This window comes from Lissotriton vulgaris, chromosome 1_1 (genome assembly GCF_964263255.1).
Source record: "Lissotriton vulgaris chromosome 1_1, aLisVul1.2, whole genome shotgun sequence".
Classification (NCBI taxonomy): domain Eukaryota; kingdom Metazoa; phylum Chordata; class Amphibia; order Caudata; family Salamandridae; genus Lissotriton; species Lissotriton vulgaris.
The window spans coordinates 751,290,841-751,315,307 of record NC_141685.1 but is presented as its reverse complement, the minus strand read 5'-3'; the positions used below and the strand labels follow the sequence as shown (position 1 = coordinate 751,315,307).

General features: G+C 45.7%; 1 protein-coding gene across 1 annotated transcript in view; it reads left to right on the top strand.

Annotated features, from left to right (window-relative positions):
- LOC147747759 (2-5A-dependent ribonuclease-like) overlaps nt 1-24,467 on the top strand; it is a 302,563-nt gene that overhangs the window by 200,195 nt on the left and 77,901 nt on the right. The window contains 2 exon segments of the mRNA XM_086955558.1: nt 23,503-23,556; nt 23,558-23,627. Of these exon segments, the coding sequence (XP_086811684.1) occupies nt 23,503-23,556; nt 23,558-23,627 (124 nt within the window).

Genomic DNA, 24,467 nt, shown 5'->3' with positions numbered 1-24,467 from the left:
TGTGTGGAAATGGGCCATTCAGAGGAACATGTTTCGCATGGCAGAACACCTCCCAGGCAAGAACAATCAAATAGCTGACCTGCTCAGCAGGCACAGTCAACAGATGCACGAATGGGAGATTCACCCCAATGTGCTCCAACCATACTTCCGGCAGTGGGGACAACCGGAGATAGATCTGTTTGCCACAAGCGAAAACGCAAAATGCCAGTACTTTGCCGCCAGGTTCCCACATCCGCAGTCGCAGGGCAATGCGATATGGATGAACTGGTCAGGCAAATTTGCGTACGCTTTTCCCCCAGCTCCATTAATACCGCTAGTGGCACGCAAAATGCGCCAACATTCGCTGACGCTAATCCTAGTTGCTCCCACATGGGCGAGGCAACCATGGTGCACAACCTTCCTAGAACTGTCAGTGGTGCCTCATCAAAGACTGCGACTCACACCCAATCTTCTAACTCAGAGCCATGGAGAAATCCAACACCCAGATCCGCAACAGCTGAACCTGGTGATCTGGCTCCTGAAATCCTAGAGTTTGGATACCTGAACTTGCCTCCAGACTGCATGAATATTATCAAAGAGGCAAGAAAACCCACTACCAGGTCATGTTATGGAAACGTTTCGTCATTTACTGCAGTAACAATGATATAAACCCATTAGATGCTTCTACACAGAACATCATTTGCTATCTCTTGCACCTACAACGTTGCAATTTAGCCTACTCATCCATCAGGATACATTTAGCTGAGTTAGCAGCATATCTCCAAAACAGGCAACACCTTTCACGGTTTAGAGTGCCAGCAATTAAAGCATTTATGGAGGGACTTAAACGAGTAATTGCCCCAAAGCACCCACCTTCACCAGTCTGGAATCTAAACATCGTTTTAACCAGACTTATGGGACCACCTTTTGAACCACTACACTCATGCGAACTACAATTTCTTACTTGGAAGCTGGCTTTCCTTATTGCCATTGCTTCACTTAGAAGAGTTAGTGAGCTGCAAGCCCTAACTATTCAAGAGCCATTCATTCAAGTACATGCGAATAGAGTAGTTCTCAGAACAAACCCTAAATTCATGCCAAAAGTGGTATCCCATTTTCATATAAATCAAACAATAGAACTGCCAGACAGTTGCTGAAAGGGCCTTACATACTCTAGATGTCAAAAGAGCTCTGCTATACTATACAGATAGAACTAAGGCATTTCGCAAAACAAAACAGTTGTTTGTTGCTTTCTCACCGCAACACAAAGGCAACCCTATTTCAAAATCAGGTATAGCCAGATGGATCGTTAAGTGCATTCAGATATGTTATTTAAAGGCACAACGCACCTTAACAGTTTCCCCTAAGGTGCATTCTACACGCAAACTAGGGGCATCCATGGCTTTCCTAGGAAATATTCCTTTACACGAAATTTGTAGAGCAGCCACATGGTCAACCATACATGTTATGTTATGTTATGTTAATAACACTTCTATAGCGCACAGCTGTCCCAGCCAAGGGGCGTCCAGGCGCTTCAGAGAGAGTACCCAAACACAACACAGCAGTACAAGGACAGAAGCGTGCAGATCAGAGTGCTAAGATGTATGAGGGAACAGATGCGTTTTAATAGCCCTCCTGAACTTCAGAAGCTCATCCATTTCACGAATGTGGGACGGAAGAGAATTCCACAGTTTTGCTGCCAAAACCCGGAAGGAACGACCTCCAGCCCTGCACAGCCTGAACCGTGGGACCACCACCAAGTTTTGACCCAAGGATCTCAAGGAACGCGAGGGCACGTAAGGCACCAAAAGATTATCAAGGATCTGGGGAGAGGCCAAACACTACCAAACATACACATACATTTACCAAACACAATTGTGTAGATGTACATTCCAAACAGCAAGCTGCTGTAGGACAGCCTGTTCTCAAAACTCTTTTTCAGACTGCTGCAGCTGGCACGGGCAACCACCGTTAGGGGAGATACTGCTGTACATTCTATGAACAGACATGAATTCAGCAGCCCACATGCCTCGAACGGAATATGCTACTTACCAGTGTGCATCCGTTCTTGGCATGTAGGGCTGCTGAGATTCATATCGCCCACCCGCCTCCCCGGTGCCTGTCGCAGCTGTAGCATTCACTCTTTGCATGGCCATCTCTTACTGTACTATACTCCATCTCTGCCACAATGGCGAAAAACAATCTAAGGATGAAGAGGATGCCCATGCGCACTGTAGTCCGAGGGAGGAGCCACCTATCTCGTGATACTTCGAAGACTCTTCCAGGACAACAATGTGCAATCATCCGGACCCAACACTAGGCGGCGAGCTATGCACAGATATGAATGTCAGCAGCCCTACATGCCAAGAACAGATGCATACTGGTAAGTAGCATATTACTTAAGCACACATCCACCTATATCAGGCATCCCTCCCTCTTCAATTCAATCACCTGGTAAAGGAACAGGGAGAACAGTCAAGGATGGGAACCAGGAGGAGAGGACTTTAGAGAGAAAATGACCAACAGGGCACTGAGGCCTATATTTCAGCCTGGATACAAGGTTGAGAGGAAATGAGGAGAACAGAGATATGGAATGAATGGAAGTACTGTGCATGGAAGAACAGTGAGCTAATGTGAAAAGAAGCAAGAGAGCAGCCAAAGAATGAAGAGAGAAAACCAGGAATACAGAGAAGCTCAGGCGGGAGAGTGGGGACAAGGGAGGATGAAGAAAGAGGGGAGGCAGATGGGAAAGTGGAAGCAGGGAAGGGGGAAGGAAGAGAAGAGGAGAGGCATGGAAGGGAGTGTAACAAATAGAGTCAAGGCATGCTTTGGTGAGATGGCAAGGATGGTAAATGGAAAAACAAGGAAGGCAAGCAATTGCAAATTCAATAGGTGTAGGTTTAATGTGCAAATTAAGTTAGTGATAGCATTCTAACGTGAGGCACACAGACGGAAGTGGCAGAAGCAGACAGAGAGGACAATAGTTGTGAAGAAGCCCCTCATTAAGGTGAATGCAAGGGCTTGTGTGGAGGTGGAAGGATATGACCAAACCGCAATAGGCAAGAGATGAAGGTTCCACCAGGCTGGGACAAGTTATGTTTGACAAAGTCTAAGGGAGCGGGTGAAAGAAGCTAATCAAAGAAAGCCAATGGCTAAAGTGAGTGAAGTAAAAGCACACTCTAGGCATATTGTTAGAAGCAGGTCTCCTTCCCAAATGTGCTGTCAAAACCAGACCTGTGAAAAGTAGAATAGGTAAAATAGAGAAAAAGAAAGGTAGAGTGGGGATAAAGAAGACAATGACAAGAAATGGAGTCTGGGGGATAAAGAAGCGACTCAGAACACATTATGCGAGGAATCGGTCATGCAAGATAAGCAGGAACATGTACAGAACAAGCATTGGCAAAGCCAATAGGTCTCGCCTATTCAAGATCAATTGACTTTGTCCAATTTTTTTAGTTATGTAGTATAGTATGATGTGGCTACCTGTCATAGTATAATATGTTAATGGAGACTCAGTGGACTCAGGCCTTCAGCACCACACAAACCGAAACATCAGCAGAACTTCCAGAACTTCTATGCCTGGATCATCAAATGTTATTTTACTGGGTTAGGGAGCACTCCGTTCAACCAATTTTGAACTTTGAAATTTTGAAAATGGGAGAACTGGCAACACACAAGGTATTTTTGTTACAACTATTAAAGTTCTGTAAACATAACAGTTATTTTTTGTGGAAAGAACATCACTATGCCCAGTTGACTGGCACGTCTATGGGATTTGCGGGAGCGCCTGCCTATGCTAATATATTCATGGCCCACTTCGAATCTGAGAACATCATGTGCAAAGTGGATTGGAGACATGTGAAAATGTACTGTCGTTTTATTGACGATATTTTCTTGATTTGGGACAGCACTAAGGAACACTTGGAATCATTAATTCAGGTGATGAATTCAATCAATCTGAGAATTAAGTTTACACACAAGATAGATTCACCGACAATAGATTTTTTGGATGTCAGGATTGTCAAGGATGCATCAGGCTTTTCAACTCAATTGTACACAAAACCAACGGATAAAAACAATGCTTTGGGATATACTAGCTTCCATCCTAGGAGCTTGATCAGAAACCTACCAAAATCCCAATTTATAAGAATCAAAAGAATATGTTCAGACAACCATGTATCCATAAGTACAATCCAGCAACATGCCATCAAATACGAAGCCAGAGGGTACCCTCGTAAGGAACTTGAGGACAGCATGGCAAAAGTGATGGAATTAGACAGAACAGATCTATTGAAACCTAAAGAGAGAACCACTAAAGAAAAAATTGTTTTTGTAACAAAGTATACCACCCAATCAAAAGAGATCAAAAGGATAATTAACACCAGGTGGGAACTTTTAATGAATGAACCAGACTTCAAAGGATTATTCAGGGACTTACCGGTGCATGCATACACCAGAGGGCAAAACTTGCGGGAAAGATTGAAGCAGAAACCATCAACACCCTCAACAGTACCTTATAAAGGAATGAGTAAATGTTTGAATTGCACGAATTGCAATAATGTGATAACATCAGACTGCCATGGATCTGGAGCAAATGAAAGAAGGGTAACACAATCACTCTATTTGAGTAGGAAGGCCCTCACACACCGACCTAGTCAGTGTCATGCTTCATCATCGGGCCCCACCGAAGAGACCGAGTGCCTCTTCGGTGTGCTACGACGCCAGAAAGACTGCGGAGCTGGTCGTGTGGGGAGGGCGTGATGTGAGTGAAAAATAATTAAAAGTGCCTAAGAGGGTATCAAAAAACTTTTTTAATGAGTGATCCCTAAGACACAGGTAAGTGGTATATGTGTCTGAATTTACATGCCAAGGTTGTTAGGATTTGGTTAAATTCAGCTAAATACCACCGAGTTAATTTAATCAGTCAACATGTTTCTGCCGTACTAGTGGTATAGATTCACCAAGGCATTCTTCAGGACTATACCCCGGCGGTATGGACACTTAGGGGTGTCTCGGCACCTGTGGAGAGAGAATATAAACAGACAAACACATATAGACATACATACAATTAGTATATGCTATTGCGAATTATCATAGTGCTCCCAATAAACGCTATTTTACACACCATCCAAGTAGCCCTTGGGGATGTAATAGCGTTAAACACTGGGAGGTGAAGTGCTAAAAGTGGTTTAAAACTACAGTTGTAGAGGGGGGGGGGGAGTAAAAACACAGTATGAATTCTCCTTATAGGAGGGATCAATTGACCAAAGGTCGGTGACCCCCTAAGATGGTAAGTATGGGTGGTATGAGTTTCCATTCTCAGCAGGACGGTTATCCAGATCGCCATAAGCTAAGTACCTGAACGCTCTGGAAGCAATGCCATCTAAACTCTTTTCCTTTTCAGGATGTGCCAGGCGCGCTCCAATCCTCCTCCCGAGACCCATGGTGCTAGTAGCGCCCTGTTTTAAAGTGAGATACCACCCATACTTACCATCTTAGGGGGGTCACCGACCTTTGTATGTCTATATGTGTTTGTCTGTTTATATTCTCTCTCCACAGGTGCCGAGACACCCCTAAATTTGGGGCTTTTTTCTTAGAATGAGCATCATGCTCTTCTATTTTTAAGCACTTTTTTCACCTTTTCTTTTTTCACTTTCACGTCCCCAGGTTAGGGTGGACTATTAGAGTGTCCATACCGCCGGGGTATAGTCCTGAAGAATGCCTTGGTGAATCTATACCACTAGTACGGCAGAAACATGTTGACTGATTAAATTAACTCGGTGGTATTTAGCTGAATTTAACCAAATCCTAACAACCTTGGCATGTAAATTCAGACACATATACCACTTACCTGTGTCTTAGGGATCACTCATTAAAAAAGTTTTTTGATACCCTCTTAGGCACTTTTAATTATTTTTCACTCACATCACGCCCTCCCCACACGACCAGCTCCGCAGTCTTTCTGGCGTCGTAGCACACCGAAGAGGCACTCGGTCTCTTCGGTGGGGCCCGATGATGAAGCATGACACTGACTAGGTCGGTGTGTGAGGGCCTTCCTACTCAAATAGAGTGATTGTGTTATCCTTCTTTCATTTGCTCCAGATCCATGGCAGTCTGATGACTGACCAGACCTCTCTTCTTTTGTTGAAATACATTTAACCGGGGATTAAGAGAGTGTCCTCGATTCTCCCTACCTCTCCCTTTGTTGAAATATAATGTGATAACAGGCAACACTATCCAACTACAGGAAAAGTCATAAACCTGAGACATAACAGTGACTGCAACACAGCAAAAGTAGTGTATGGCATAAAATGTCCATGCGGTAAACTTTATGTGGGCAAGACGGAACGCAAAATAAAGGTTCGAATCACAGAACATAAGAGCAGAATTCGGAACCTGAACATGACATCACCTTTAGCAGCTCATTGAAAGGACAATTTGCATACCATCTCTCAACTACGATTTACTATCATAGAACAGATACAAATGAAGCAAGGTATCAACAACCAGCAAAGACTATTGCAGAGAGAATTATTCTGGATCAAACATCTGCAAACGTTAATTTCAACTGGTCTTAATGATAAATACGACTTATCGTGTTACTTATAAGTATAAAACGAAGAATACATACTAAAGATACAACATCAAGGCACCACCTTAATCTCAAAGAGTTCAATAATAACTGAAAAACATATAATATTGAAATTTGCATTCCACCACACCTCTATGGTGAAGCAACAACAATCTAGGTACAGCAGGTTCTCCAACACATTAACGTGATAAGATGGCATAAGTATGGTCTTAGGCAATTTGTAAATAGTATATAGAACAAGCAGCACATACTTAATATACCTGATAAAAAATAGTGACAGCAATAAATAAGGGGATATATAACCGACATTTAAAATATCGCACCCAATTAGAGGTGTAAATTGTCATCATAAAATGAACTAATCAGTTGAGAATGTTGAGAAAAGGCTGTACTATTTTGTTTATGTTTATGATATGAGAAAACATATCGCAAAAGGTCGAATTATAATTTTCTACTTTGACTACTTATGTTTTGCCCACACACCATAAAATAATACAGTATCACACTCAGATCATACACCACAAATATAAATCAAACTACGGTTTCGAACATGAGTTTTTATTGAAGAGTATGGAGACTCGGGATGAGATAGCCGTTCAAAGATGGCGCCCATAAAGTTGTAGTTAGGGATAGTGGAGTCCGTCTTTAGTGTTATTGATTGTAGCTGACCCGCGGGAGAATACATCTGTGAACCGGGAACGCTGGTAGCGGTTGAATTACTTATGGGAGTAACAGCAGGTTAGAGCAAGACGGTGTGAAGATTTTTGAACAAGGTAAGCTGGTATTTGAGCAGTGCGGAGAGAAATACATCATTGAACCGGTTACTGGCAGTAAGGAGAGATATTGAGAATGGTTTTTTGTTTGTGTATCCTTCATAGAGAGAGCGCGACCGTTGGATTTCACAGGTATGTGGGAGCGCACAACTGAAGATGAGAAGTTCTGATTAGCTGATTATAAGGTTGGATTTTTTTTAAACATCGAACATGCAGTTTTGTTTGTTTTGTTTTACAGAAAGTCAGAGTATTGGACAATCAGGTATGCACATTTCATAAGCTTTTGAAGCGTTTGCCGTAAATTAATAGTAGCGAGCAGGACACTGAATTTGTTCCTTGTTTATTACTTAGGGAGTTTTTGAAGCTACAACACTAGCGGTAAGCTGACTGTTTGGATTTCAATTAGTTGGACTTTATATTGGCATGGATCATTGATTTGTAATCAGTTGGATAGCAGGTTTTTATAAATACTATAATTTTGTTTACGCAGGTTAGAGCATTGAGTACAACGTACCAAGGTAAACAATCACAATATATGCTCAACAACACACATGGGCACCCAATAATTGTAATTACAAGGTTACTTTGTTTATTTTTACAGGTTCGCCCCTGATGAAGGCACTTTGGCAGTGCCGAAATGCATTGGGCTCTTTCAAAAAATGTATATTACATGGCACTGTAAATAATAACATGAATAAGAAATGTTAATGTTATTTTGGCTGTTATTTGGATTGTATATGGAATATGAATAATTGCTAATAATATCTTGTGGCAAAGCACACATATGATAAAAAGAGATAAAAGAAGTTAAAACAAAAAAGAAGAAACTGGAATCATATAAGGTTTATTTTCTGTTGAACAAATGAAATAAGTTTAGGTGCATAGCACCAAGTGAACAGTGCATGGTTCGTTGGGCTAACATACCCAACATAAACAAGCTGGATCATCAAATGGGCAGATAGAGTTGTCCCGCTGAAACCAGCAAAAGCTAACAAATCCTTGGTAGACCTGGCTTTTCCAGCGGGTTTATCCCAATACTTTCTGCTTTTTTCCTTCTGTTTTGGACTCTGTTTTTGTTGGTTTTATGACTCTGGGCACTTTACCACTGCTGATCAGTGCTTAAGTGCATATATGCTCTCCCTGTAAATTGTATTTATGGACTGGTGATTCCATGATTGACATATTTGATTTCCTGATAAGTCCCTAGTACAGTGCACTGTGTGTGCCCAGGCCCTGTAAATCAAATGCTGCGAGTGGGCCTGCAGCATTGATTGTGCCACCCGCATGATCAGTTTGTAAATGTAACTCAAACCTGCCACTGCAGTGTCTGTGCGCAGTTTGGTACTGCAATGTCAACCTGGCAAGGTTTGCCAGGCCCTAACCTTCCCTTTTCCTACATATGACACCCCTAAAGTAAGCCCAAGGTAGCCCCATGGGCAGGGTGCAGTTTATGTGAAAGGTAGGACTTGTACTGAGGTGTGTGACATGTCCTGATAGTGACATACAGTGTATTTCGCTTTTCACTATTGAAAGACTATCTGTCCGATAGGATTGAATGGGAGTTTATTTATATCATCTTATAAATATAACATCCCAAGGTAGAAAGATGGAGTTTAGTATGCCTGAACTCTTGATATAAAGATGAATCTTTTAGTAAGGAAGATTTATATATTCTGGGTTTGAAAATATCACCTTTAGAAAGTGGGTAGGCACACTGGATGTTTAGCCATCCAGTGTGCCTCTGCTAGGTTTGTGTATAGCCTGCCTGGCTTTGTAGTGACAAGGGCTTGGGATGCGCATTCTCACAGACAGCCACGGGGGGGGGTTGATGTATTTCCTGAATGAGTCAGGGCTGGGCTGAATAGACCTGGGCTGCATTTTGAGTATGCGGAGGAGATTTCTTTCACACTTGGAGAAGTGGAGAAGTATGGCTCACCGGTTAGAGGAGGAGGCAGACCCCGATGCAGAGGTCAGACCCGGGACCAGGGTTCACTCCCCGACGCGGCAGGGTCTTGAGCTCAAAATGTCCACGGACTCGATATTTCTCGCCTCGGTGCCTACTCGAATCGTGGGTTCACACTCTGCAACTCTGGGCAATAGCTTGCTTAATCTCCACTACGGCCCCACCGCGATGGGATGCCTGATCTTCACCTTGGGGATGCCCAGTAGGGGTAATCTCGCAGGGAAAGGCCAGGACGTGTTCCCAAAGCAAGCGCCTTGAGACCTTACGGTGAAAAGGCGCTATATAAGAACGTATGATTTACGATTTACCTGAATGGACCTGGTCTGCCTGGGTCAATGCTGTCTCCACCTCCTGACGGGCAGCTGCACCAAAGAGGACAGAACTGCTTTGGGCTGGGCAAAGAGCTTCGCTGCCACCAGAAAACAAAGGAATTTGTGCTATGAAAAGTGGGACCCAGACCCCTTAAACTTTAGATCACTTTTGGACTTCAAGAGGGAACCTCTGCAAGGAGAAGAGCTGGAACAAACTCTGGAGGAGTACTGCCCCTTTGCTATTTGCTGTCTGGGTTTGGCCTGCAGTAGCTGTTTCTGCCAAGGAAAGGAACTGTGTGTGTATCCTGCTTGAGAAAGTATCTCCAAGGACTTGGAAGTGGAGCTTGCCCCCTGTTCAAGTGGTCTAAGGAACAGCAAAGACCTCGCCATGGTTCTGGGCACTGTCTCAGGAACTGCTGGTTTCAGCCACCGCAGAATAAAGGAGCAGCCAACTCTGTCACCGAGTCTGTCGCAGGGTTCCATGTTGTGAAGGTACCACAGAAGGCCACTTTGCAGCGCATCCTTGGTCTCACCGATGCCGTCTGGACGATTATCACTGAGCCGTTGCTTGCACTGTGTCCTGTGGGCACCACACTCCGCACCACCTTGCCTCACCCTGCCTGAACATCACCGACACTGTGGCTACATGGCTGGAACTGTTAGACTGTTGTTTTCAAAATCGTGGTAGCCCCGGGCAAAGCTACTGACTCAGAAGAACTGTGGTTATCTTGCAAAGTTACTATTTTTACAGTATTATATGTTGGATTTTTGTCGTATTTGGTCTTGTTGGTTTAGATAAAGTTTTGCAAATTTTTCTAAACTGGTGTTGTGTCCATTTGTAGTGGTTTCACTGTGTTACTGTATGTATGCACAAATGCTTTATACACTGCCTCTGAGATAAGCCTGTCTTCTCATGCCAAGCTTGCGTGGATGAGAAGGGGTTATTTTGGAAGTATATCTCCCTTACCCTGACTAGGAAGAAGGGTCCCTACTTGGACAATGAAGCAAACCATTGCCAACTAGAGACCCCCATTTCTAACAATTCTCAAAACAAGCCAGCTGGTACAGCCCACAGCTCAGGTTCACCAAGCGCAACTGCTTCTGACTTCAGAAACAATGGTGCACTAAGGTAAGGTAAAAGTCTGATAATTTTTCACCTGAACTGCTGTTCGTTGGTCAAACATTGCTCAGATGTCGATGACCTTCTTAAAACCGAATCGCCGGATACCCTGTTCTTAACTGAGACCTGGCTCTCGGAAGACTCAGTAGCGATCCCAGGGCTGACACTCCCGGAGGGTTATGTCATTCATACCCTTAATAGAGACACAAGAGGCGGAGGTATTGCGGCTATTGTGAAAACCAGCTACTCCTGCTCCTTCATTAAACAGCCCATTTTAGACTGTGAATGTGCCTGTTTTAAAATCACCTTCAATCCCAACTACACACTGACTGGGCTACTGATATATCGCCCACCGAGCCCATCTAAAGCCTTAAGGGAAGTATTCATTGATACTGTCTGCACCTTGGGGACCAATTCTTCTAACTTTACGAGCCTGGGAGATCTGAATCTTCACTTTGATAACCACTCCGATGTGGATGTGGCGAACTTGATGGCGGACTTAGCGGCCTGTCAGTTGGACCAGCGGGTTTCCGGTCCTACTCATTTGGCCGGTCACCTGCTGGATCCGGTTTTTACCAACATTCCGTCCCTTACAGCTCAACCGCAGGTACCTATGGCCTGGTCAGACCATTTTTTGGTCCCTTTGTCTTTTTAGGGCATAGCTCCTAAGCGTAAATTAGACCACCCCCACTCTTTGAAACGCCCTTGGCATAAACTAAATTGGAATCAATTCAAATCTCCTCTCTCGAACTCCACTCCGGTGTTGCCCACGGATTCTGACAAGGCTTATTCAGCCTTCTCAGATTGGATCAACCAGCCGTTGGGTAAGCTGATTCCAGCTAAGTGGTCTCCCAATCGTATGTCAAAATCAAACCCATGGTACCACGAAAAGTTAGCGTTGTTGCGAAAAATTTGCAAAAAATGTGAGAGGGCTTGGAGGAAAGACTTTGATCCTTTAGCTAGAGCTCACTATCGGGATGCAGTAAAGATCCATCACAAAGCAATCCATACTGAACGTGTGGCTTTCTATGCCATGGAAATTAATAACAGTACTAATCCTGCGAAGAGTATATTCTCCATTGTATCAGAGCTAAAAAATAAGAAGGAGACTGCGGGCCCACTGATTACCCCGAATCAGCAATGTGAGGAACTTGCCTTGTTCTTCTCAAAAAAGATAGAAGACATGTATAAAGTCTTTCCCATGGCCAATCTGGACCGCCCTGAAGTACCTAGCAATGGCATATTGAACACCTTAGAGGTTTTCCCTCAGATTGAACAGGACCGGTTACTCGCACGCTCTCCGTGCAAAAATTAAATCAGGATCACCGGCTGATCCTTTGAAACCTGACCAATTTAGGATAATTTTACCTACTTTCTCTCCTCTTCTTGGTCAAGTGATCAACAAATCACTCAGCTCGGCGGTTGTACCTACAGCATGGAAACAAGCCAGAGTATTACCACTGCTTAAAAAACCTTCTCTGGATGCCCAAAAAACAGAGAACTTCAGGCCAATCTCACTGCTCTCTTGGACTGCAAAAAGCGTTGGAGCATATATTAATTCCATTCTTTCAGAGCACTTGGCCAGCAATAATATATAATATAATCGACTCCTCGCAAAACGGTTTTCGTCCAGGCCATGGCACAGAGTCAGCGCTTTTGGCGGTATCAGAGCATCTCTAGGCAGTGTTGGACGCAGGACAGACATCTGCACTGATCCTTTTGGATCTCAGTGCCGCTTTCAATACTGTGTCCCATGCTATCCTGTTGCGCCGTTTCAAAGAGGCGGTCATCAGTGGCCTTGCATTGAATTGGCTAGGGTCATTTCTCTCTGACAGGACCTATCAGGTGATTACCCCCCCCATTTTCTTCATCTACCTTTCCCATCAAGCATGGAGTACCACAAGGTTCCTCTACGTACAACCTTTGTCTGTCTTTGCCAAGAGCAGAGGACTGACGGTGGTTTCCTACGCCAACAACACGCAGCTGGTGGTAGCACTATCAAGCAACTCTAAGGATGACACCGCTAAGTTTCAAGGTGATCTTGCGTCAGTTGCCTGTTGGATGACCGCTAACTGCCTCCAGCTGAAACGCCAGTAAGTCGGAGTTGTTGCTGGTGGGAAGGGACCATGGGTTGTGGAATGAGCATGGGTGGCCCAATAATTTAGGTGCCCCACCTCCTCTTAAACAGGTTGTAAAGAACCTGGGGATATGGATGGACTCCTCGCTCAGTTTCCAGACACAAACGAAGAAGGAAGCGGGCACCTCTTTCGGTTTACTAAGCGGACTTAAACTTATTTTAGGTCAGCTCATTATTAAAGCATTAATTATATCTAGGCTTGATTATGTGAACTCCCTGTACTTAGGGGCGAACAAGGCAGAAATACAAAGGTTACAGAGAGTACAGAACGCTGCAGTTAGAGCTCTTTTGGGCTTGCGTAGAGTCTGTTCGGTGACCAGCACTATAAGCTGCCTTCACTGGTTGCCCGTGGCTCAACGGATCGCATTTAAGGCTCGCTGTATAGCCTTTAAAATTCCGAAGCTCGGATCCCCCAGCGTTTCACGGATCTGCTCTTTTTATGTTCCTTCCCGTCAGCTCCGCTCCATGGTCCAACATTTGCTGTTGGTCCCTCGAGTTAGGAAAACTCGGGCCGGAGGTCGTTCCTTCCGGTACAGAGCGGCCATTCTTGGGAACTCTCTGCCCTCCCATATTCGTGGCCTCAACAATCTCACTGATTTTGGGAAAGCTATTAAAACCTTTCTCTTTTTTATTGTGTAGGCTGCCGTCTGTGGTAACGCTGCCTTTTCTGCTGTTGGCGCTGGGACGCCCCTTGGCAGGGGCAGCTGTTGCGCTCTATAAATGTTTTAAATAGAAATAGAAGCCCCCCGACCGAGCCACTCACAAAGCAGCCCTCAGCAACTACCATCTGCGCATCTATGAAGCTAAAGGAGTAGCCATCTGTGCGTGCAATAATATTGCAGCCAACCACACAGAGGAACTCTTGAAAATAGTCAAGGAATTCCCCAACCCGACAGCCATAGAGAACACCATCCACCCCTCCCAAGAACTCTGCGACACCCTCTCGGACTACTTCCACATCAAGATTGCCACCATGTACAACAACTTCGACCCCATCCTACTGTTCTCAGCCTGACAAGCTCAACCATCCAGCAAACACCAGCCGGACAATCACCACCTGATCTCGACTCAAACCACCACAGCCATCATATCGGCCAGCCACTTTGGGTGCCCATGGACCCCTGCCACCACCATCTCCTCAACCTCAGAACCAACCCAATAGCACGGAAGTCATCTGCATCCTCAACTCCTCCATGTCCACTGCAACCTTCCCAGACAGATTGAAACACACAGGGGTGTGACCCCTCCTAAAGAAACCATAGGCTGACCCAAGCAACCTAAAAAATTACCGACCAATCTCCATGCTCCTCTACATAATCAAAGTACTCAAGAAAGCCATCAACCATAGCTCACTGAGTACCTTGAACAAAACCACCTACCTGATGACTCACAGTCTGGATTCCTTGCCAATCACAGCACCGAGACTGAGATGATTGCTGCCACATTCAACATCAGAACTCTCCTCGACCTCTCTGCTGCATTCAATAGCGTGTCCCACCACACCCTCATTGACAAACTCTACATCAGCATACAGCAAAATACCCTCAAGTGGATCACCTCTTTCTTTACAGGACACACACACAGTATCCGACTGCATCCCTTCTCCTCCACACCCAAGGACGTCCTATGCAGCTTACCCCAAGGATCATCCCTCAGCCCCACCCTGTTCAATATCTACATCACCCCCCTCGCAGACTTTGTCAGCTCCCACGGACTCAACACAATCTCCTACGCAGATGACACTAAAATAATCCTCTTGATCTCAAAGAACCACTCCAAAACCAACTTCTGCAAAGCCATGACCAATATAGCCAAATGGATGAGTGACAACTGCCTCAAACTAAACTGACAAAACAGAAGTACTGTTCTCCAGGAAAAATACTTCCGCATGGGACCGCAGCTATTGGCCAGCAGAACTCACATCAACACCCACTCCAACAAACCATGCGCACACCCTTGGTATCTTCCTCAACAGTCAACTTACCATGAAACGACAAGTTAACGCAGTCGCCTCCTCCTGCTTTCACATCATTTGCATGCTCACAACACCAGAAAGACTGTCACGCAGGCCCTCGTCACCAGCCACCTCGACTATGGCAACACTCTCTACGCCAGAATTTCCATCCAGCTCCTCAGACTCCAGACCATTCAGAACACTGCAGCCAGAATCCTCCTGGACCTCCTCAAACAGTCCCCATCACTCCGACCCCTCCCCCCCCCCGGCTCGGAAACTTCTAGAGGCTCCCCATCTAGAAGAGATGCCAGTTTAAGATTCTCATGTACACCTACAAAGCTCTCCACAATCAAGGACCATCCTACATCACCCATCGACAACTGTAGCATTCTCGGTTTTGTCCCGCAGTTAACAGAGCTTCCCCGCTCCGGGTCCTGGGAGTGTGGGTGGTAGGGAACCGGCACCAAGCACCTCAGTTTCTCCGCTGCCACCCTTAGCCAACACAGCAGAAAATGCATTCATATTTTTTTTAAAACATAACACGACAAGAGGCGCATCTGCAAGTTGAAATGGACAGAAAACTAAGTTGCATACAGCAGAAATGATTGGGATGCAAGTCTGTGCAATGGCTCTCCAGTGCAGGATCCTTCTTTTGCTGCGGATCTGTTTACGCAAAACGTTGATTACTATGAGACCCAAGCAGTACTGCAATGTCACTGCATCCATGGAGACACTGGTGTGCATAACAATGCAGCTTGAGAACTAGGAAGCAGATGGCCGGCCAGCGGTAAACACTAAAGAGAGGCTAGCTGTGCCAAGACTCATTCAAACTCCAAGAGCTGTTTACAGTCCATCACAGCAGGCAGTGTATGACCATAGAAGCTTGAAGCCCTTATGTATGAACTCATCGCAATATGTTTATTCAGTTTGATTTTTATCAGTTGTCAGATGTTCCGGTTTAGGTATGATAAAAAATGCCTAATTTCTTCATATTGCTTGTCGGTGATGAAAAATAAAGGAACGACTAAGAAGCACCGATGTCTGGGAAAGAAATACTTTATAACAGTAACTGAATCTGACTGCAAGTAGTGGAAAGACAGTAATAAAGCTTTTACACTGTATTCGGTCCATTCTCCAAACACACTGAAGGAGATAAGGGAAACCACATGCGCTGACCAATTAGAAGCAGTTGGTTAGGGTGCTGTCAGTGGGTATGGTGGCGGGGGTCAGTGTTGTAAAGAGTGTAGTGTGGTGGTTGGATATTAGTGGGTAGGGTGATTGTAGGGCTGTTGGGGTGGTGGTGAGTAGAGTGGTGGTTTGTAGTGTTGTGGTTAGCATGGTGGTGGGTAGGGTGGTACTGGTGGTGGTAGGGAGGGGAGTGGTCGTGAGTATGAAGGTGGTTATAATATTGGTGGGGGTGGGGAGCCTGGTGGTGGTAGATAGGCTGGTGGTTAGGTTGACAGGGGGTGGTGGTGAGTAGAGTGGAGTTAGGTTGGTGGGTACAGTGGCAGTTAGAACAGTGTTTATGGTGGTAGTGGTGGCAGTTAGTGTGTGGTTGGGTAAGGTGGAAGTTAGGGAGGTGGGTAGAACTGGTGGTGGTAGATAGGGTGCTAGGTTTTGGAGGGTAGCGCTGTGGTTAGAGTGCTGTGGTTGTGGTAGGGAGGGTGATGTTTAGGATAGTAGTGGTGGTAGTTAGGGTGGGAGTGGGTAGTGTGAGGGTTCGGGTGGTGTATAGAATTGGGGTGGTAGGTAGTAGGTGATGTGTGTAGCGTGATTGTTAGGGTAGTGGGGTGGTGGTGGATATAGTAAATTGATGGTTAGGGTAGTAGTGGTGGTTGTGAGGGTGTGGGTGAGTAGGGTGGCGGGTATAATGTTGATGGTAGGTGATTAGAATGAAGTTAGAGTTGTAATGATGGTGGTTGTTAGAGTGGGGTTCAAAGTAAGCAAACACCCCAACTATGCCCTGGCGGCTATGTAGCATGTCAAGTTGTGTGCACATCTTTTAGAAAGAAGTGTGTGAGGGGAAGCCTCTAAACAAGTGTGCTGTGGAAAGAGACAGAATTTGTGTGCCATATGAAATATCACAACGAGGTGTAAACACACACCCAACTATAGTCCAGCAGGCATACAGCACGTCTTGATGAGTGCACATCTATTGTAAAGAGAAGTGTGTGACCGGAAGCCTCTGAACAAGTTTCCAGTGGAGAGTTGCATATCTGTGTAATGTGAAACATCACAAGGAGTGTGCAGTGCAGACAAACCCTACTATCTAATGTGAAACATCCAAAGTATTGTAAACACACATCCTAACTGTGCCCCTACAAGTATGCAGCACATAGGGTTGCCACCTGGCTGGATTTCTACCGGCCCAACAGGTATTTTTAATGACTCTGCCGATATAAGAATATGCAAAATCACCAAACGCCGGTATTTGTAGCCCTTATCTATACATACTTCAAACAGAAAGTATAAAACGCAAACAATGTTAAAAATCCTCTAGAGCTGCTTTATTGCTCAATAACCAATAATTAAAGTAAACACAGGCGGAAAAGTAATGTTAATGAATTGATTCGGTTTTGTGTGAAGTCATATTTAGTATCATGTCTGCGCCTTTGCAGACTCCTAAAACAACAACAAAACTGTATTTTGCTCTTGGAAAGGTGGCAACCCTAGCAGCACATATCAAGGTGCGTTCACATCTTTTATAAAGAGAAGCGTGTGAGGTGAGGCCACTAAACAAGTGTGAAGTGGAGAGATGCATCTGTGTGTAATGTGAAACATCACGAGTATGCCCTGAAGACAAACACTGCTTGTGATGTGAAATCTCGCAAAAGTGTGCAGTGGAGAGACACAGCATCTGTGTGTAATGCGAAACGTCACAACAAATGTGTGTAGTATCCTGATATGTTTTTTCTCCTATGTTACCAACTCCTGACTGCTCAGCCTGTGTGGCTGTGTTCTGAATGGAATGTTGGTGAATGGGCCATGAGTGGAATACCTGTGTAATTGAATGAGTGGGGACAGTTGGTGGATGGGGCTGAGCAGCTAGCAGGCTGCTCCTAGTGGGGCTGCCCTACAGGACTTCTACACCTGTTATTGAGGACTTACTGAGGATTTATACTACCTGTCTACTTACCTGAATAAACCAACTTGGATTAAAACTTACCAGCGTGTCCTCTTTCCTACATTGTGTAGTACAGACAAACACCTTTTGTGATGTGAAACTTCACAGTGGGGCCAATTAAGCCTCCGACCAGCGATTGGATGCTTTCCGACCGGCATCTCGGTTTCCAATTCCGATCGCCTAATAACAATGTAGGTGGTCAGAATTGAAACCGGCTGGTCATTCCAACTGGATTCCGACAGGCTCACTGAGCCTGTCTGCCAGTTATAGACTGCAACATAATCCCAATAGGACAGAGTTTCCGCCGTTAGGATTACAATGTTGGTTTCCTACAGCCTTTCCATGCCGGCCTTTCTGACACGTAAAGTCTTTCAGAAAGTGACTGTGGGGGCCCTAGCTGGCCCCCTTGCCTTCGCGGCCTACTGTTGACCCCCTGTAAATCTCTGCATCCTGTGGCAGGCACCTTGAGGTGCAGGAATTTACACAAACTTCCATTTCTCTATGAGAGCTTGTGCTAATGCCAGTTTACTGCCATAGCACAGGCTGCCATAGAGAAATAGGACTATTGCTCGTAATCATGTGATCCAAAACGCCGACTGGAGGTCGGTCAGCCCTGATTCCCCGACGTGTCGGTTGGAGTCAACTCCGACCGACATCGTAATCGGCTCCAAAGTGTGCAGTGTAGACAAACATTTAAATAATGTGAAACTTCTAAACTAGTGTGCATTGCAAAGAAACCAAAGCATCTAATGTGAAACATCTAAAATATTGTGCAGTATAGACAAACAAGCTTGTGTAAAGTGACATTGCAAACACATGTGCAGTACAGACACCCGTGTTTAACATGATGCCTCTAAAGAAGTGCGCATTAGAACGGTGGGGATGGGTAAACAGACAGTCAAAAAAAGCACTATGAAGCTCCCGCTTCATAGCGTGTGTTTTTTAATTCTTTCAGTGATAGGGAGGATGGTATCGGGACAAGAAACAGGGATGGGAGCAGACAGAAGAAGCAACAGGAGTACGGTTGGGAGGGGGAGAAGAAGCAGGATGGGGGTGGATCCGAGAGGGTAAAAAATAAAAGTGCTACGATGCGCAGCCAGCGTTGACTGCGTCATAGCGTTAAAAAAAAAATAGTACCTGAATCACACTGAAATTAATTAATCCGATCTTGGGCCATGTGCCATCGAAATAAAAAGGAAGTGACGCATGGCAAGCAATGTCAATTAGGCAGCAAAGAAGAATGACAAGGCTGCAAACTAATGGGAAGCAATGGGTGGGGTCCAAGCTCATTAAAGAACACAATAGTTTCTTCAAGCGTAGGGTGACCAGATCTTGAGACCCAAAAAACTGGACATTTTGCAAAAAATAGAAGAATGACCAACATTTTACATCAATGGAGCTCTCATCAGTATAGGAATACGGAAGAGGCACAAAGAAAATAAATAAAATGTAATTTCTAAAAACAGCTTTATAACACCTATAAAAATGCCTCTCACTGTTTTCAATTGACTCCCTTTAAAACAGGCAGGTGGGAGGCAGTCTTGAGTATGACACAAATAGAACAAGCATTTACAATGCAATGGTCTCGTCTTTGTTAAAGTTAGAGCTATTGGCATAGCTCATGACATTATTTTTGTTTTTAAAACATATAAATAAATGGCATTGTCATTTACAATGCCAATAGCTTAATCTCTCGCAAATGCGAGCCCTATTGCATTTGCACCCACATACACACACAGAGCCACACACAGAGCCACACGCACCCACACACACACAGAGCCACACACAGAGCCACACGCACCCACCCACACAAACAGAGCCACACACACAGAGCCACACACAAACACAGAGCCACACAGCCACACACACACACACACACACACACAGCCACACACACAGACAGACAGAGTCACACACACAGACAGAGCCACACACACACAGACAGAGCCACACACACACACACAGACAGAGCCACACACACAGAGCCACCCACACACATACAGAGCCACACACACACAGACAGAGCCACACACACACACAGACATAGCCACACACACAGAGCCACACACACACACACACACAGAGCCACTCACACACACACAGACAGAGCCACACACACACACACAGACAGAGCCACACACACAGAGCCACACACACACAAACACACACAAAAACACAGACAGAGCCACACACACACAGAGCCACACAAAACGACACACCCACAGAGCTCCACACACACAGAGCTCCACACACACAGAGCCCCCCACACACAGAGCCCCCCACATGCAGAGCCCTACACACACAGAGCCCCCCACCCACAGAGCCCCCCACACACACAGAGCCCAACACACGCACAGAGCGCAACACACGCACAGAGCCCAACACACACACACACAGAGCCCCAGACACACATAGCCCAACACACGCACAGAGCCCAATACACGCACAGAGCCCAATACACGCACAGAGCCCAACACACGCACAGAGCCCAACACACGCACAGAGCCCAACACACACACACAGAGCCCAACACACACACAGAGCCCAACACACACACACAGAGCCCAACACACACACACACAGAGCCCAACACACACACAAACACACACAGAGCCACGCACACACACAGAGCCACACACACAGCCACACACAAACAGCCACACACACACACAGAGCTACACATACACAGACAGAGCCACACACACAGTGCCACATACACAGAGCCACATACACAGAGCCACACACACAGAGCCACACACACAGAGCCACACACACAGAAACACACACACAGAGACATACACACCCTCACCCCGGGGAGTCTCCTTATTTACAAATGGGTTATTCAAGGCCCCCACCAACTCCCAGAGCTCACCCGTTGCTTCCCTCAGTCTAGGTCAGCCACACGCCCATCTCTGCCCAGTAACACCCCAGGGAACAGTGGCAAGAAAAAACTATCACAAGCAGGGAACAGAGGCAAGAAAAAACGATCACAAGCAGGGAACAGAGACAAGAAAAATCGAGCACAAGCTGGGAACAGAGGCAAGAAAAAAACAATCACAGAGGCAAGACAAAAACTATCACAAGCAGGGAACAGAGGCAAGAAAATCGAGCACAAGCAGGGAACAGAGGCAAGAAAATCGCGCACAAGCAGGGAACAGAGGCAAGAAAAGCGAAAAATAACAGCCGGCTTCCCGCTGCTGCTGCTGCTCCTCCTCTGCTGGTGCCTGGGCCCGCTGTGCGCCACGTTGGTGCTGGTGGTGCCCGGCTCGGCTGGTGCTGGGCGGCCGGCGCAGGACGGAGCACACCATTGACCCCCGGGCCGCGCGTTCTTCCTCACAGGCTGTGACTCCAGCTTTGGGAGCCTGCTCGCGTGCCGGCATCGGCTCCTCTGTCTCCTCAGCACTCTCCCCTGGGGGGGGGGGGGGCATGAGGGGGTCCCGAATCCTGGGGGCTCGGGGAAGACAACATGCTGCATGCTTTTCCGCAAATAGCGCACCTTGAAGGGCCGAGGTTCCCTTCCCTGCATGTACCTTTCTGGAGGGCTCTCAGCTCGCCCGATCCGTCCCGCCTCCACAACCTCCCAGGAGATGGGGGATCGACGCGGTGCCTCACAGCTCACCGATCAGATTGGCGGGGCGGTCACCCCTACCGCTGCGGTGGAACATCAGGTGGCAGGTCCCATCAGGCGCTGGAAGCGGTGGTGTCTCCGCGCCGAGGTCTCCTCTCGGCTAACGGACCGATGCAGCCGAGAAGACAGCAGCCGCCATCTTAGCTCAGTCTGCGGCCTCCCCAGCAGGATCTCTTCTCAGCTCTCAGGGGTGCTCACCAAGTACGAGTACATATTCCCCACCTGCTCCAACTTTGGCGGGTGGGCTCAGACGTGGAGCGGAGCACGCTCAGCAGCTGTGGCTGAGAGGCATGTGGGAAACCAAGCAGCAGAGGTCAGTGGCAAAGCGAGCGCATGGACAGCGGCCACTTCAGGTAACGCCTATGCACGTGTGGAGGCAAAAGGGGTGTCACTAGAGGGCAGATACTTACCCTTGGTAGATGGCAGCAAAGCGAGCTCCGGCAGGAAAGCGGACCACGCCATGACACCCCCATGTTTCTCCAAGGTCCAGCAGAAATGGCTCAAAGAAGCTCCCCGTCATTTTCCGACTGGGGGCATGTTTTTCTTTCTCTTCCCATTGGCTGGAATGTAAAATTCCAGCCAATGTGAAGAGGAGAGAAAGAACCTAAAAACACACCCCCGAATCCGAAAAAGACGGGGCTTAAATGGACAGATGCACCTCTTCTCCAATGGCTGGCCTCCGTTTAGGAAGCCAGCCAATGGAGAAGAGGGGCGGGTTTAAGCCCCATACTCTAAAACATAAAATCTCGCCAGCGAGACTGCGCAGGCGCAGCCTACGCAGGCCGAGACCTAAAAAAGGTGATAAACCAAAAACATTGCTTACTTCTCTCAACTGCTATATTCCTAAGGTGTTCGTTCTTGCAATGTGACTGCAACATCACATTGCGCATAGCATTCAGGCAGGCATCGGGATTTGGGAGCTAATGTTATCAATCAGCCGGTATGATATGCACAACAATTCCCCGGCTAAGGTATGGTACTATAGATCAGGTTCTTGCCCTTTCTGTCCTTGTCAAATGTTCACACTTCCATAAACACCACGAGGTAGACTTGTAAAATTGACAAATGCCCCATTATTACAGAAGGTGCCAATGAGGCATCACCTCCAGGGTACTTCGGTATTACAGAAGGATTTGCAGACACTTGAGACGTGCCCTTTCTGTTATATGGATCATTCTGACACACATTTTATGTGTGCCCATTCCAAAGAGGATGTTAACTCATTTGCATGAGGCAGGACTCCACAAAAAGCAGGGAACAGCTGTGCCTTTCCTACCGTGCTACAGACGTGGGTGCAGAGGAGGAGCACTAATTGTGTGCGACATAGGAAGTGGTGCAAGTGGTCCAAGCTCACCCTTTGGGTTGCACAGAGGTCTCAGGAATCCATTAGGCTTCCCTCTGTACGCAGAAAATAGGCACTTACCTATGGGATATCCTATCCCCTTTGCAAGGTGCTGCTGATCACTCTGCTTTGAAATATAGACCGATAGTTTCAAAGAGCTGGTCTACTTTTCAGTGCCACATAGACCCCAATGCAGGACTGAATTTAGACCTGCACTGGATACAGCCTGTGTTTGTAATGTAATATGGCACACAGTCCCTGTCCGCATGGGTGCATCAAAATGAGGGTGCAACACCCCCCCCCCCCCACTAGCAGGGATAGTGCACAATTTTACATAATACAGTGCCTTGTGTCCAAAGCTCGAAATTAAATGTGAAAAGTTTATAAAAGGAGACACACACAATAATTAAAACATAGCACTGCTAAGTGAAAATAAATTATTTGCAACGGATTCACCATTGTTCCAGCTTCCCATTCTTGGGTTTGTTGGATAGGTGAAGCACAGTAATCCTTCAGTGTTTCCATTTTTCTATTTCCTACCGAAGCATGCAAAACATAATTTCCCTTATCTCTTTTCAGCAAGTTTAACTTTCTCAAAGAGGTTGGAAATGAACATGACTTCAGGAAGTCGGAAAACTCTGGTTGTGAACTTGAACCGCCCGGATGCAATTAAAGGAAAATCTTTCAATGAATGGATTGAAAAGGTAATGGATTTTCCAGCAACTCATGAGTGTGCCTAGTGTTTTAAACAATTGTGTGGGAATGTGTTTTCAAAAGTTTGGATTCTATTTAAACATCTCAGCTAAATTGGACTGACGAAACTCACTGTTGCAAATTAAGGCCCGGATTTACTAAACTTTGGGGTGAGTACTCAGTAGTGATGTGACACACAATGGGTGCTTTGCAACGAACAGTGGCACAAATGACATTGTTAATCAACTTTCATGAACAAAATAATTTTTGTGTTAAAGTTGACAATAGAGCAGTACTACAACATATGAACCCACTGGCAGCCTATGCAAAGTGAGTGTAATGGGGTGGGAACAGGGTAAAAACCTTTGGGAATCCAGGTAAATCCATGTCAACTAAAGTCATGCACTGTAGCATGAACAACTGAGCAAGTCCAGCCAAGTAGCACAGCCTAGCTTTGTTTGGAATCAACGTGCCAAATGAAATCAGTCTGAAACAATGTGCTAAAGGTTAACCAACATGATTTTGCCAAATGTACTACATTTAATTTCCATGAAATTAGAAAACATTAGGTGATGTACTCTTCAGCTATTATCTTTTTATAAGTTTTCGAAATACTTTATTGATCATAGTTATATGAAATATAAGATAATAAACAAACATTCGTTAATGAATAACAGAATTATGCTTTAACATAGAAAATAGTACATAATCCAACTTCATATCTAGAATAATACCTGTATTCCTATTAATGATTCAAAACATTAACGATGGGAAAACATACAAAAATCCATGTATGATCGATAAGGAAATTAGAAAGAAAGCTAAAAGGAAAGAGAAGGAAATGCTCCTTC